The following is a 15,707-nucleotide window of genomic DNA, read 5'->3' as shown; positions in this document are numbered from 1 at the left end:
GCCAGACCAAACCTTACCTGCCACAATATATCTTCATATGAACTTGTCTAAATTTTAACCCAACCGTCAGGCAGGTAAATTTGAAAACATCATCATCTAGGAATTGACTGTACATATTAGTGGTGTTCCAATGATCCAAAATAGATCAATGGAAGGATTAACAATAATTATCGTTTGTGAAAAACACATTTTCGATTAATCAGAATTTTGTTGTCTTAGTATAACATACTTGAATGAAGTAAACTAACCATTAAATCTGACAAATATTCATGAACAAACATGCACTCAACAGTGTAAAGGTATGTGCATTGTATTCATAGTTTCGTATTTGTAATTATGTTAAATATTACTGTAACTTGTCTTTGAATAAATTATACACCTATTGTGAACACATTGTGATATACTGATTAATTGGTGTTGTATAAATAAAGAGAATAATTACATTAATATCAATTAGAAAACTGGGGAAAACCCATCATATTGGTGATTGCAATAAATATATTTCAGTCATGATTCACCACAATCCAGGGATAATTGATGGTGGATCTGGTTTCTGATTCCCAACACAAGCACATCTGTATTGTGATATGTAGTCAGGGAAATGTAACTTACTTTAAGTTGTTGATATCAGTTCTGTGGAATCAGTAATGCTCATTTGGAGGGATTTGAGATTTGAAATGTTCTTGTTTTACATGAATCAAATAGTAAAAGTACATAGCTAATTTGTCTAGCACTTAAACATATGTTAACCTCTCATAGATTTTGCTGTGTAGCAATATACAGGACTTTTGGGTTTCGGCTTCTCTACCAATGAAGATCTGGGTTAGAATTCATCTGCCGCCACTCGTGCTTGTCATAACTGACAGCTGATGGGATCGAGTGGTCCAACATGTTGACTTGGTTGACACATGACATCATATCCCAACTGTATAGATTGATGTTCATCCTGTTGATTACTGGACTGTCCGGACCAGACTCAACAATTTGCAGACCGCAGTGATAGAGCTGGAATATTGCAGATTGTGGCATAAAACAAGAAATTTAATGTTTCAGATTCTTTTATGCCGATTTTAGTAATATTCCAGCAACGTCATGACGGGGGACATAGATATGGGCTTCACACTCTGTACTCATGTGGAGAATCAAACCCAGGTCTTCGGTGGGACAAGCAAATGCTTTAACCACTACCCCACAACCCCTCGTGTTAGAAATGACAGTTTTTTTTCATATTGATGAAATCTTATGTTATTATGTTTGACAATGAGATATAACAGACATTTTTTAAAATTGGATCTGTAGACAAAAATGGAAAAAATTTATAAAATGAAAAGCAGGGTGTTATGTGTTCCGCCCAGCAGATGTTAGTTAAAAGTTGAACATTGAGTGTATAGAGTGTCTCTAAGCCAAACTACACATTGTGTCTTTTACTAGTGTATCCTTGTCTACTTTCCTCCTATTGAATTTACATGTTTCTAACACCTAAATAATATCTGAAATTTTTCAATCCATCTCCTCACTTCTGTTTGGTTTACTTGATATGTCCCTAGACAAACACTAAGTCATTTTATTATCTTCATAAAAAATGATAAAATGGGACTTTCTTCACCATTTCCCCAGCTTTACACTTCATGGGCTTTGATAGCTTGACCCTTGATTAACACTGACTTCTTTTATTAGCTTCACAAAAGTTGTTAAAATATTAGGCAAGAGGGCCTTCATTTTCAGAAACTTTCTTGAAACTTCAGTAATCTAGACTTACCAAATAAAGACATGCACAGGCTGGATTGGATAAATTTGTTTCACAGCTGTAGGACAGACTTGTTATCATGTTGATGCCCTGTGCTCCGGTCCTTCTCACTTGCCTCGTTATACTGCCCCCACCTCAATATACTGCCCTTAGTGCTTTACATCTATTTATAGAACAGTATATCCCGTCATGCGCAGAACCAGTTTTACTGACCTGTGATCAACGTTCTTTGTCACTGAAATATATACAGACTCAGTTACATTAGAAAATACTTCACTTACTTGACGTTTTAATACTTTTTAGAATAAACCACATTGTAGATTGTATACTTAAGTTTATACTGGTATTATTCTGAAATTTATGTCTCTCTGTGGGAATTAATTACCTGTATTGAGAACTATCACAACACCTTGGATTTCTAAGATAGGGACTGGTGTAAAAGAAAAATCCAGAGTTACATCGGTATCGCTTCTCGGCCTTTTGGCTAAGATCAAAGTGTAGTATCTGTTCTTATCAGCTTAATATCTGATACGTCCCCCATTGGGGGACATCGATATTAAACTGATTTTTGGTACTCGGCGAAGAGTCAGGGGCTTGCTCCGCCTTTGCCACGGGTTGACCTGGTATTGCAGTACCTCCAGGACCAGCCCACTCCCCTTGGGGAGAAATAAATAAATAAAGAATAGACTCCAAATATCCCACCCTCTCTGGCAACCCTGTTTTTACCCCTTCCTGGTATATAGTACACAATTAAGGAAGGGATGCCCCACCCTCACAGCCTTCCCCCTCCCTGCCCATTGTCTGGGTGTGGAATAAATATGTAGTGTATGGATGCCCCACCCTCACAGCCTACCCCCTCCCTGCCGATTGTGTGAGTGTGGAATAAATATGTAGTGTATAGATGCCTAACCCTCACAGCCTACCCCGTCCTTGCCCATTGTGTGAGTGTGGAATAAATTTGTAGTGTATAAATGCCCCACCCTCACAGCCCAACCCCCTCCCTGCCCATTGTGTGAGTGTGGAATCTATATGCAGTGTATAGATGCCTCACCCTCACAATCCATCCCTTCCCTCATCTGCCCACTTCCCCAGGGTGAATGAATGAACGAACGAATGAATGAATGAATGACCCTCTCTGGCATTACATCAGTTCCCATTGTCTAGGTGTTGAATATATAAGCAGAGTATAGATTCTTTACCCTCACAGGCAAGCCCTTCCCTGCCCATTGCTGGTGTTGAATAAATATACCCCATTCTTACAACCCTTGCCTACCAGAAATAAATACAATGATTAAATGTCTACACATTTCCTCTGGATCTTATTGTCTTTTCTTACTTACTTAACATTTTGAGGTAGTGATGTATTTTTATTTTGTTTGGAAGGTGAAATTATTCTTTTCCTTAATATTACTCAAATCCTTATGCCCTCTATTGTAGTCCTGTACTATCAGGTACACCTGTACCTTATGTCAGGCAGGAGAGATGATTAAGTTGCCATGGTTACCAGCTGTTGGATTAGATGTGTACAAACAATCCTGTAGCAGAGTTTCACCATCTAATCCTAAAGTGGATTAGTCCTGTAAAATAAACCAGGGATGAATACAGTTTTTTGAGGGTGTCAGGGTTTCACCATCCAACCCTAAAGTGGATTAGTCCTGAATAATAAACCAGGGATGAATACAGTTTTTTGAGGGTGTCAGGGTCCAAACAAATTCTGTAACAGTCTTAGTTAAAGATAATTCTGTAAGTAACCAAGCTGACAAGTCTGGTGTCAACAGAAGTAATGATATACAACCAGGAAAACAGAATTGCTAAATAATTTATTCTGTCAGAACTTACTTAACACACTTATTGGTGGTTACTTTACGTTCGCTCTTCTAAACACAGTTGCCACGCATGATGTTTTAACAGTTTTGCTTGTGGTCAGCTCATGTGCATCAGATAAAAATTATCTCTCCACCCCAGGTCATAGTGAATAGCCATATATACATAACAAAGCCTGTCGCAAGAGCATTCTTTGATAAAACACTTTAGGGAAGCAAGCGCCTAAGTATAACCTATATTTTAGAGTTTTGCAGACCGTTTTGAAGTAACAATATACATTACATTCAGTTGAAATGAAGTCAAGTCTAGATTTCCTCCCAGATCAGGACCTCCCATCTCACTGGCCGGGGTTCTTTTTCAGTTTTCATTTAGTTGTTTCTATCATGGTTACATATTTCATGGACTAAGTGTCAGTCGAGGTCTGAGACAAGGTAGTCTGTCTCACAGTCCCTGAACCACATTAATTGCCTCACTGCCTATCGCCTCCTTGCATTGCTGAAGCCCTAAGTGAAGGAGGTCTAGTTTTCCCCAGGCTCAGAATGTGCCAACTCACTAGGGCTCATTATTAATTTAAATGGTTTTATTTGTTGCTCCCAAAATTGTATATATTCAGGGGCCCACCTATTGCAAGCATAGTTTAGAGACAAGGTGGTGTTGCGCTGTTTAATCTCCTGACTTTGCCTGACAGTCCAGCAGGTGAACTTGAGTGCATGAGTTGGTGTCAGCTGGGCAGTGTTCCCTTCCTGCACCCCTCCTCCTCCCTAACCTCCACCCCCTTAAATCATACTGTCTCCTCACATGTGTCTCACAGCCTTTGATCTCTCCCTGACCTCTATTCTCTCCGCCTCCTAATCTAGATGCTCCCCCATGTTGTGTACAGCTATTTATAGCACAGTATATCCGGTCATGCGCAGAACCAGTTTTACTGACCTGTGATCAACGTTCTTTGTCACTGAAATATATACAGACAGACTCAGTTATATGAGGAAATACTTCACTTACTTGACGTTTTAATACTTTTTAGAATAAACCACATTGTAGATTGTATACTTAAGTTTATACTGGTATTATTCTGAAATTTATGTCTCTCTGTGGGAATTAATTACCTGTATTGAGAACTATCACAACACCTTGGATTTCTAAGATAGGGACTGGTGTAAAAGAAAAATCCAGAGTTACATCGGTATCGCTTCTCGGCCTTTTGGCTAAGATCAAAGTGTAGTATCTGTTCTTATCAGCTTAATATCTGATACGTCCCCCATTGGGGGACATCGATATTAAACTGATTTTTGGTACTCGGCGAAGAGTCAGGGGCTTGCTCCGCCTTTGCCACGGGTTGACCTGGTATTGCAGTACCTCCAGGACCGGCCCACTCCCCTTGGGGAGAAATAAATAAATAAAGAATAGACTCCAAACATCCCACCCTCACTGTCAACTCTGTTTTACTTCTTCCTGGTATATAGTACACAATTAAGGAAGGGATGCCCCACCCTCACAGGCTACCCCGCAAGAACTTTTGATTCATTATTGGTTTTGGGAGTGCAGTATTGACGTGATTTTTTGTTTCAGATCATTAAGACTGCAAACTGTGTTTCAGTGATGACATGGCCTTGTAGATATGGCATTCAGTTGTCCTTCTTGAGACCAGTCCCTGATTTCTTAAAATAAACTCATATTCCAACGTTGGTATGACATGTGCAACCCATTTCTGGTATCCAGACCGTGATATTGCTGTCTAAGATTGTTACACCTATTGCTTTTATATAGAAAAGTTGAAAAACGTCAAGTTATTATTTTGATAATTGTTATTTATCTAGGTATAAAGCTAGATTGTTTCATATATCTCTTTCAGAAAGAAACGTTAAATAATTTTTATTTGTTTCAGTTCATGAACAGCAGACAGTATATGAAGCTGGATTGCTAGGTGACGTCTGCCTGGTGCTAGAGCCTGGTAAAGCACCAGAAACAAACCAGGTAGGAATGAATCATTGTGTGACAAGTTAATTGAAGTACTTGAGCTGCATCACCTTTATTGAATGCAAAAACAGAATTGTTGTCAAGCGTCTTTCAGCTCAAAGCCCATATTAACCTGTTTTAATTTTGTTTTATTTTCCAATATCAAATGGAATTCTTTTTGTGTCTCAGGGAGTCATTGACCTGTTTTGTCCAAAACAAATCATGATACAGAGAGGGGTATTATAGATTTTGGTTTTGTTTTAAAATATCAAATGAAATTCATTTTCTGTTTCAGTAATTTGTCAGTCTGCTCCTAAAAATTGCTCACTAAATAATAAACGCTTAAATAGTGTATGAGTGTTACATATTTTCCAGGATGCAGAGGAGAAATAGCCCCATACTGGTTAGGGCTGGGATGGGTAACCGGGATTCCTGGGAGGGGTGGATAATGAGTTGGAGCAGGGCACCCATCTCAATACCCAGACCCGCTTTGATCATGTGACCATAGATTAAATAATGTAATATGTTATTCCATCATGCTTTAAAGGTGGCACAGTCACAGATTTAGACTTAATTAATTACAGTCATTTCTTTTGAAAATAATACATGACTAAGGCATTGGAAAACTTAATATTTTAGGGCCAGCTGTAGAATATAATATTGCCATTTCTTACAAATTTGATGTCAGGAATTAACATAGTGAGTAACTGAGTAGGGTAGGGTGATAGGGGGTGGGTTTCCCATTTAGAATATTTGGACTCATCCCTGCCCAAGTACTGGTAAAAACCCACCTCTTGACCCCAACCCCTCCACAGGGGGACCAAGTGAAAGTAGAGACCATATAATAATCTATCATAAGGTCTCAGGTGAAAGTCTGTATCTTGTATCCTCATTTGCTGTGATTTTGCCAGGATATTGTTAAAAGCAGCATAAAAGCGTACTCACTGACTTCAGCTAACAGATTCATTGATCAAATATTAAATAAGTGTACATGCTCAACTCATATGTGTTCTCCGCGTGTACAACCGATATAAACGTATTAATCACTTGAGCCATCAAAGGGGGGTAACTCTGTCACCAACCCTATGAAGCCTATTTTTTCAAATATCCAGTTTGTGTGACATGACATTTAAAAGAATGATAAACCACAATTTAATATTAATAACATACTTTGTGAAAAGTGAATTCAATATCTTATGAATAGTGAAATACAGACATTAACATTGACTGGCCAAATTCATGTATATTATATAAGCCTGTCCATAGTTTGAACTTGATTGAAAATATGCCTTCAAATGCATGTAAATTAACATATTGCTGATTGTATTTTCCCCGTGGTCCTTGACCAGGGGAGAAGAGCGATCCCAGGTCATTACCTGGGAGTTATTTAGCGTTAAACCCAGATTTTTGTAGGACCACTTAAGATAGGTGGTTTGATATATCACAAAGAATAGATACCAAACAAAGTGAAAGTAGGTAAGCATCTTTGCTGAATTAACTAGTTAATTATTAACTATACCCTTGCCTAACAAGTAAGTTTAGGTCTTAATTTGAGAGTACGTCATTACCACTAGTTGATGCAGTTCTGAACGTACCATGCCCGAAGAAATTTTCTAGATTTCTCTGAGTGGCATTTTTATAAGCTGGTACAATTCTAGAGCACGCCATTTCAAAACAGGTTTTTGTATCGTTTTCAAGTATAAAATAAGTCATACTCTAGAATTAAAGAAGTTGTCATCAGTATATACTATCGATATTTTAGATCCTGCTTGATAACTGATATTTATTTTCATTCCTGTGTTATTCCTTTTAGTGTTATACACAGCATAGCCCTCCTCGTAAACCAACATGATGATGTTACTGGGTATTGGGAATATAATTATACTTGTTAGCTGAATAGTAAAGGGAGGTAACTCCTGTTCTTGATAACATCAGCATAGTTTTTATCAATGACTGTGACACAAAATCACAAATATGTTTTGTACAATAGCACCACAATTATCAATTGCTTACTGAATTTATGTTGGTATGATGTGAATTATATATATTGAGGCACATATGTTATGTTTAGGTTTTTGAATTTTTATTTAAATTGTTGTGCAAATGATATTTTATGAAATAGCCTGATCCTTCACTTCCCTGTGTCTGATAACATCATGGGTTGAGGAAGTAGGTTTTTCACCTTTTATTTCTTGTCATGGTATCAGTGTGTTTGTGTTTAGAGTTAGAAATCAAAGCAATTGTGATTATCAAAGGACCTATGGTAAATGACGTATCAAATATGTGTCTAAATATTTTTTATGTAACCACCAATTTTAAGGGACTCTCCACAGTTTATGTTTTAGTAAATGTTAATGTAATTATTCTGTTTACATTTACAACAAATATTTATCAGTATATCTCAATACATTCACAGTAGATGTAAAATCTATTCATAGGTTACAATAATATTTACCTTAGTGATGAATACGAAACTGTGAATACAATGCACATAGCTTTACGCTGTTGAATGCGTGTTTGTTCATGAATATTTGTTAAATTCAGTTGTTAGTTTGCTTCATTCAGTCACTGTGTGTGTTATACTAAAACAACAAATTAATAGAAAATATTTTTTTCTTTCTAATCAATCATTATTTTTCATCCTTTCGATCATTTTTAAAGTATTTTCGATCATCAGAACACCACTACTTCGTCGGCTGAAAATATTCCGCAATTTATTTGAATCCCTTCTGCAAAATGCACTTTCTGCAAAAAATCTAGTAAGGATCTGTAAATTTCCATGCTGTGATATATTGCATAGGTCAGTGCTCATGATGTTGATCACTGGATTGTTAGGTCTAGTCCAAATTATTAATAGACCTCAGCCATAAACCTGGCATGCTGTGCAAGTTGTGCATTAAACAACCAACCATTTAGTTATGTGGACAATTCTCATACACACATTTCTTGTGAATTGTGAAAAAACACTACATTTTGTAAAAAATATTTTAATTATAACCTGTATGTTTTTCATTCAAATATTGTTTGAAATATATTTTGCTCTGTCTTGAAGTTCAAGGTGACTATATTCTTTGATTACCATATCATGAAAGTAATCATGTGACATGGTTGAGTGACCCCGCGTTATCACTGAATAAATGTCATTTTTTAATTTGTAACTGCCTCTCTACACATTAAACAATGTGAAGATAAGTATGCCCCAGCCTATTTTAAATCATGCTCATCTTTGTTAGAGAAAGTATGATGATCAGTATCTGATATCCCCTTGATTTGAATACCTTAGCGTTATGACCTTGACCTTCAATCTATGAGGTCAACCAATGCAGTTATTGCTATTCTAATAAAACCACAATTTTAGTTATATTCACATGGTGTCATTTTGTTGAGATAATTGAAAAAAATTAATGTGTTTGTTTTTAATTATGAACTAAACGTTTTAGTATTCAAATGTGGCCACTTCATTTTCCATTACAACTGAGTTTAAATTGATCAAGTAAGGACTAATTGACATATATATTCACTCCAAACCGAAGTTGCTGCTCATTAGCATGTCACTTCAAAGGTTTGAGGGCTGAGGTCGTAACCTTGTCCTACTCAAAACCATTCTTTGTGGGCTCCTGAAAGATTCAGGAGTTGAAATGTCAATTCAAAACAATTTGGGTTAGATCAGTAGTTTCAAGCCTGCGGGTCATTCTTCACATCTTTCTTGACAATGTACAGAGTTAAAACACAGTTACATGAATGTTGTTGACATTTGGATAGGTGCAGCCATTTGCCAACACTACAATAGTTTGAGAATGACAATTAAATCATCCCATACTTTCCACCGAATGGCTGCCCTCCCATAGTTCAAGAAGAACGGTCACCCCACCATAGTGGAGCAGGATTTGCACACAATTCTTTTGTGACAAATTCACGGGAGAACTTGCACCAGGACATGTGTTCCATGTTCTTTACTATCTTCAACAACATATAACATCAGATTATATCATGGTGACATAAAGCTTTCTCAAACTCAAAATGTGAGCAACAAGACCTCGCCATCTTTCACAACCAGTATAAAATCACATTCATTTCTCCACGCAGTGCTGCCATCACTCTGGTTTGTACTTGTCAAAGCTGATGCAGCTGATGCAGCTGCTGCTGACGGCAATGCTTCTGACTCCGTAGCTCTGATTACTGTCAACACATCCGGGCATGCTGTTTTACTAGATTTTCTGTCAATGACACCATCAACATGGGCTTCCATCTTTGCTGAGGTCCTGTACGATGAAGGAATGAATTAATGCATTATCAGTTACAGATTCTTTTTTTCCGTCCATGTACTGAACAATATTAAGTTATACTGCATCAATATTATCATCGTTATCCACATCAAAGACCTTTTATTTCAACTCAGAGCATTTCAATAATATTTTAGGATGCATGTATATTTTGGCATTTGTCCTTAGTGTAATGTTCAAATCTAGCAGTTTATCATGAACCAGCCAACGATAAACTTTTGACTACACCCCCAAATATTTTACTGACAAGCCGTACCTTGTAGCTACAGATTGCCAGAGACTTGTTTCTTGTCCTCGTAGGTATCAGCTGTCCGTCTAACACAGACAAACTGTAGCGCAAATGGGGTTGCACAGCATTGAGAATATGACAAGTGTAGGTATATGTGAGCGAAGCGAGCAAAGGTTATCAACATACTTCCCTCACTTCAGATCAAAAAATATTTTTCATGTCAAAATAAAATATCACCACCATGAAAGGTACACTCCCATTTCCTCTTTTGGTTGTGCTCTCAGATTTCCTACCCCATATTCAATAATTACTCACGTGAAATATGTTTTATTCAACATTTTAAGCGCCACTCGTGGTATTCAGATCATTCTTTGCCTCCATTATCCCTGCCATAAAAAATGTGAAATTTTCCAGCTCAAAATACTGCCATACTGAAGCCTTTGCCTTAGTATTAAGATGCACCACATTAATTTGTAATTGTTGGGGTTGCCATTTCACGGCAAAGGCATTACATCTGGTGTGAAATACGGAAATACTAGCATCTAAAGATTTCCAAATGTTGCGAAGTTTGCCAAATTCTTGTTAAAATGCTGGTCATCACCCTCATCATCATCCTCATCATTGTCCCCCACCGCAATGCAGAACTGGGGACTATGTATTAAGCAGCGTCTGTACATCCATCCATCCGTACGTCCTGTTGCTTGTTATCACGATTTCACATGAACCGTTGCATCCATGTCTTCAAATTTCATGACAGCCAACATTGGGGGATTATGCAGACAACAGTTGATTTGAGTGACCTTGACCCTATTTTCAAGGTCACCATGGCTCTTGACCACTCTTCAAACTCTTGTAACACAGTATCTCATGAACTGTTGTACCCAGTGTCTTCAAATTTGTTGACAGCTACATTGGACGAATGTGCAGAAACTACTTGAGTTTGTTGACCGTGACCTTATAGTCAAGATCACCGCCACTCTTTGACCACTCTTCAAACTCTTGTTAACATGATATCTCATGAACTATTGTACCCAATGTCTTCAAATTTGGTGACAGTCCTCAATGGGGGAATGCATAGAGACTAGTTGATTACGTTGACCATGACCTTATTTGCAAGATCATCGCAACTCTTGACCACTTTTCAAACACTTGTTAACGTAATATCTCATGAATTGTTGTACCCAATGTCTTCAAGTTATAGTATTCCCAGAAATTATTGAGAATCATGTTGCGTCATGTAACTCATTACGTTTATTAACTTCTGGCGTTTTACTTACATAAACATGTTAAAACATCATCCTTTTACAGTCTCAGTCTTGTTTTAGTACTTTGTTAGACCTCCTCGCTCAGCAATGTATGCCTGAATACGCCTAGGCACACTACCCATCAAAGTTTGTAGGTAATCGTGTGACAGGGTATCCCAATATTGGACCACCTCGGCCTTCATATCTTCAATATTTCTCAGTCCCTTTTGGTTTATTCTGTCCTTCATGACTCCCCACACATTCTCAATTGGGTTTAGGTCTGGGCTGTAACTGGGCCAGTCTAAAACTTGAACATTTTCGCCCGACAACCACTGTTTTGTGTAGCGCGCAGTGTGTTTTGGGTCATTATCATGCTGGAAAATCCAGTCATCTTCATACAATGTTTGTGCTGTCGGAAGAAGGTGACCATTTAGAATGTCAACGTATCTTTCTTTTGTCAAGTTTCCCGTGAAAACACACAATGGCGTCACTCCGCGAGCTGATATGCCACCCACATGTGAAACTTCGGGCTATGTTTTGGTTGCTGGTAGATAGGTTTGACAGTATCTTTGGTCCAAATTTTCACACAATTAGGGAAAAGCCAAACAGAACTTTCATCCGAAAAGAAAACATTATCCCAATCTTGATTTTCATGAGCCCGACACCAGTTTAAACGTTTTTCCTTTTGTGCATCTTTCATCAACGGCGAGGGAATTCCACGTTTTTTCACCAAATTAAGTCTCTGTAATTCCTGCCTAACTGTTTCATTGCATACCTGAAGACTTCCTCTGCTAATCATTTCATTTCTGATGTTCTCAACACTTTTCAATTTGCCCCTACTCACAATCTGCCCAAGTCTTCGGCGATCCACAACACTGAATTTCCTAAGCCGACCTGCCCCTGCTTTGTGCTCTATCCCGGTTCCTGTTTGAATATTCTTCAAAGTTCTGTATACTGTAGACAGAGGAATACCATGTCTACAAGCTAACACTTTAGCATCAGCCTCACCCCTTTCAAAATCATCTAGAATGAGCTTTCTTTTCTCTCTTGCTGTAAATTCTGCCATGTCAACACAGGAAGCCGTCTGCTCAGACAAGGGAGATAACTCTTGAGCTGCCTTCTAAGCCTTCGAGAGTTGTCTCCCTTATTTAGTATGCTTAGTGCATAGTGAAAGCCCTTTTTCCAATCTTAGCATCATTAGAAAAAAAAGCAAAGATTTTCTCAATAATTTCTGGGAACACTGTAGGTGACAGCCTACATTGGGGAATTAGGCAGACACAAGTTGATTTGGGAGACCATGATCTTTTTTAAGTATGACCACAACACTTTGTCCACTTTTTGAACTTATGGTAACGCAGTATTCCATAAATATTGCAACCAGCATCCTCCATTTTGTCGACAGCCTACATTGGGTAATTATCCAGACACAAGTCATTTCATGCATCTTGTGCGTGAGGAAACAGTTAAAAGTAGTGAATATTTCATTCTTCTTTAGTGATGGGGTACATTGCCATGTTTGTGGCAAAGACTTGTCTTTATTATTATTATTTACAGATTAAGATACATATGCAGCAGAGAGGGTTTGAGTGATCCTGGCAAAGTCAGGCAGGTAAAGCTCATCATCAGCTCAGGGCCCTCGCCCCGTCTACACGCAGCCTAGACAGTGAATGGGACTTCTCCCAGGAAACAGTGCCTTGTTGAACACACCAAGAACTTTCCGGAGAATATGGAAGCTCCTCAACACTGCAGCCTTCTGCATTACCCAGATTGTCAGAAGGGCTGTGCTACCGGTGGAGAACCCGGGCACTCTCCTGATCTGCGCCAAGAGATCAGGAGGTACCAAACCAAGGGCACTGAGAACAATGGGGAGCCTGACGACAGTGTACTTGGGATGCAAGCGAGACATTTCAAATGCGAGGTCCACATATTTACCATGCTTTTCCTGAATCTTGCAAATCACATTGCTGTCAAAAGGGACTGAAAATTCAATGATATAAGTAATCATATGAGGAGCTGTTATCGATGTTTTGACGGATGTATTTATTTACTAGGATTTTGCAATATTTTATATTAAAGGGCACGTGCAACGTAAAACACAACTTTGCAGATTCTGATACCTTTCGGTTTGCACTTACAGAAACAAATCATCAATCATCAAAAATGCCAATTCAACCTATAGAGTTGACAAAAACATGATGAGAAAAAAAGCCTGCAATCTGACGGAAACTGGTGCAAACTCTTGTCAGTTTTAAGTCCTGCTTTGTACTTGGACGAATGACAGTTTCCAGCCACACATTAGTTTACCATCTCTACTGAGATGATTTTTTATTGGATCAAACGCAGATTCAGAGAACATGTATTTACAAAACCCACCATCTCTATACACATTCTTTATGGATAACAACTTCTTCTAGTGTATGTGATTATTTTTTGACAGTGGTATATCAGTCCATACTGAAACAATGCATCAAGTACAATAAAAGAAGTTGTTATCCATAAAGAATCTTACTTTGTTGTGACTCGCCATAATTTTAAGATGGCCATCAAACACATCATCTTTCTGAACACACAATGAGCAAATGAACCAGCCAATCGGAAGCCGTCATTACACTTGAGTGCACGCCCACCCGCTTTGACTGGGTTTGGTCTCCCGAGGGCTTCGTTTCGAGGGAAGTAAGCCCAAGTACAAAATATTGCACTTTTGAATCACGATTGTACGCTTATAGTTTTGTTTATTTTTTTTAACAAGCAGCAATATATATCATATGTCATGAGTAAGTGATAATTGTGTTTTAATTATTTTTGATTTTTTGGTTGCATGTGACCTTTAAATAATGCATTATGAAGATATAGTATGATACTTGAGTTTATAACATTATTTGGTTGATTAGGGTTTGGTACTTGTTTCTGGTTTATTTATGTTACTGCAATCTGTTTCAGATAACCTTGACCTTCACACCCCATGACCCCAAAAGTGACCTCCCAGATATTGAAATCACTGTGGAGAAGACAGATACTGTGAGAGACTGCTTGAGGAAAATGTTGGAACAAGCAAGTTTTACAGGTAGGATTTATTTGATTTCTTTTCCATAAAAGGCGAAACTCCCAATGCACATTTGATTGTCATAAGAGACAACTAACAGGTTTAGATGGTCAGGCTCGCTGATTTGGTTTACATGTGACTTTGTGTGCTGGCGATTAGGTGCCTGACTCTGAGGGTGCGGGTTCGAATCCCGGATGGGACTCAACCGAAAAAAGTACTAGAATTTGTACTTTACTAAGAAAGTGAAATCCCAAATATGACATATGTTGCATTTGACCACTTTCTAAATGGCATCGTGTAATCAATGCATCAATAGTATGTGTGACTATCAATACTTTAGTAATTGCATTACTTTCATGCATAGATGCGCTGACCCATGAATGTCCGGGGTAGAATAGGCCTTCAGCAACCCATGCTTGCCATAAAAGGCGACTATGCTTGTCATAAGAGGTGACTAACAGGATTGGGTGGTCAGGCTTATTGGCTGGGTTGACATCAGTTATCAATTGTACAGATCCATACTTATGCTGTAGATCACTGACTCGATTATTTGCAGACCGTCACCATGTAGCTGGAATATTGCTGAGTGCTGCATAAACCTAAATTCACTCACTCACTCACTCACTCACTCACTCACTCACTCACTCACTCACTTTTATGCATCCATTCTGTGCAACAAAGGAAATGTGTATTGTTTATGCAGTCTTACTTCAGCAGTGCAAAATACAGGGAGTACTAGATTTGTTCACTTCGATATAGAGTTATCTGCCCCTGTTACCTCTTAAGCAAACATGGCAGTAAACATGGCATCTGATTCGGAGTTGAATTTGTAAATAACTATAAGTTTATGTTTTAATTGTTTACTTGATCAGGGTTTCAAATTTCTTGTTACTTTTCAGAAGAGACTGAGACTACTTCAGTTTTTATTTCACATGAACTGTACACTCAATTCATGTCCATAGACTGTAAGTAAATATCATCCCCCAGGGGAACGGCACCAAGCTATTCTTGTCATTTCATGTACGCTGAAACAATGGTTTTGTCAGTTTCGGGATACAGAAACCTAGCAGAAACCTACATTACCAAGTAAGCATTAGGTTTCTGCAACAGTGGAAACAAAGTTATTTTTGCTGTGAATGTTTAAGAAAACTGAAACTAAATGGAAACTCCCAGTGCACTTTGGGATTGTCATCTCTGGATGCTTGATTGAAACTTAAAGCTGATATCTCATCTTCAGTGTGATGCCCAGTTGCTGCAGCTTTTGTGAATAAGAAAAACATGATCATGTTCAAATGTTAGAGGACATTTTCTCTTCAAAAAGAATATTGCACTATCAGTACCAGACTGTCAGTGGTCAGGTGACTTGAGTAAAAAATGGATG

The 15,707-nt window shown here is 38.1% G+C and overlaps 1 protein-coding gene and 2 non-coding genes across 3 annotated transcripts in view; all 3 read left to right on the top strand.

Annotated features, from left to right (window-relative positions):
• Positions 1–15,707, top strand: part of LOC137255747 (ubiquitin carboxyl-terminal hydrolase 40-like) — a 55,541-nt gene that overhangs the window by 25,110 nt on the left and 14,724 nt on the right. The window contains exons 22-23 of the mRNA XM_067793256.1: positions 5,457–5,545; positions 14,224–14,347. Coding sequence (XP_067649357.1) covers positions 5,457–5,545; positions 14,224–14,347 — 213 coding nt within the window. The remainder of the gene's footprint in view (positions 1–5,456; positions 5,546–14,223; positions 14,348–15,707) is intronic.
• On the top strand, positions 2,212–2,404 carry LOC137256649 (U2 spliceosomal RNA). The gene has a single exon (XR_010954576.1). It is a non-coding gene; the product is annotated as a U2 spliceosomal RNA (small nuclear RNA).
• LOC137256650 (U2 spliceosomal RNA) lies at positions 4,757–4,949 on the top strand. Its single transcript, XR_010954577.1, has one exon. It is a non-coding gene; the product is annotated as a U2 spliceosomal RNA (small nuclear RNA).

The sequence above is a fragment of the Haliotis asinina genome, chromosome 11, assembly GCF_037392515.1.
Source record: "Haliotis asinina isolate JCU_RB_2024 chromosome 11, JCU_Hal_asi_v2, whole genome shotgun sequence".
Lineage (NCBI taxonomy): Eukaryota > Metazoa > Mollusca > Gastropoda > Lepetellida > Haliotidae > Haliotis > Haliotis asinina.
Note: the sequence above shows the minus strand (reverse complement) of the source record. Positions and strands in the feature narration are given on the sequence as shown.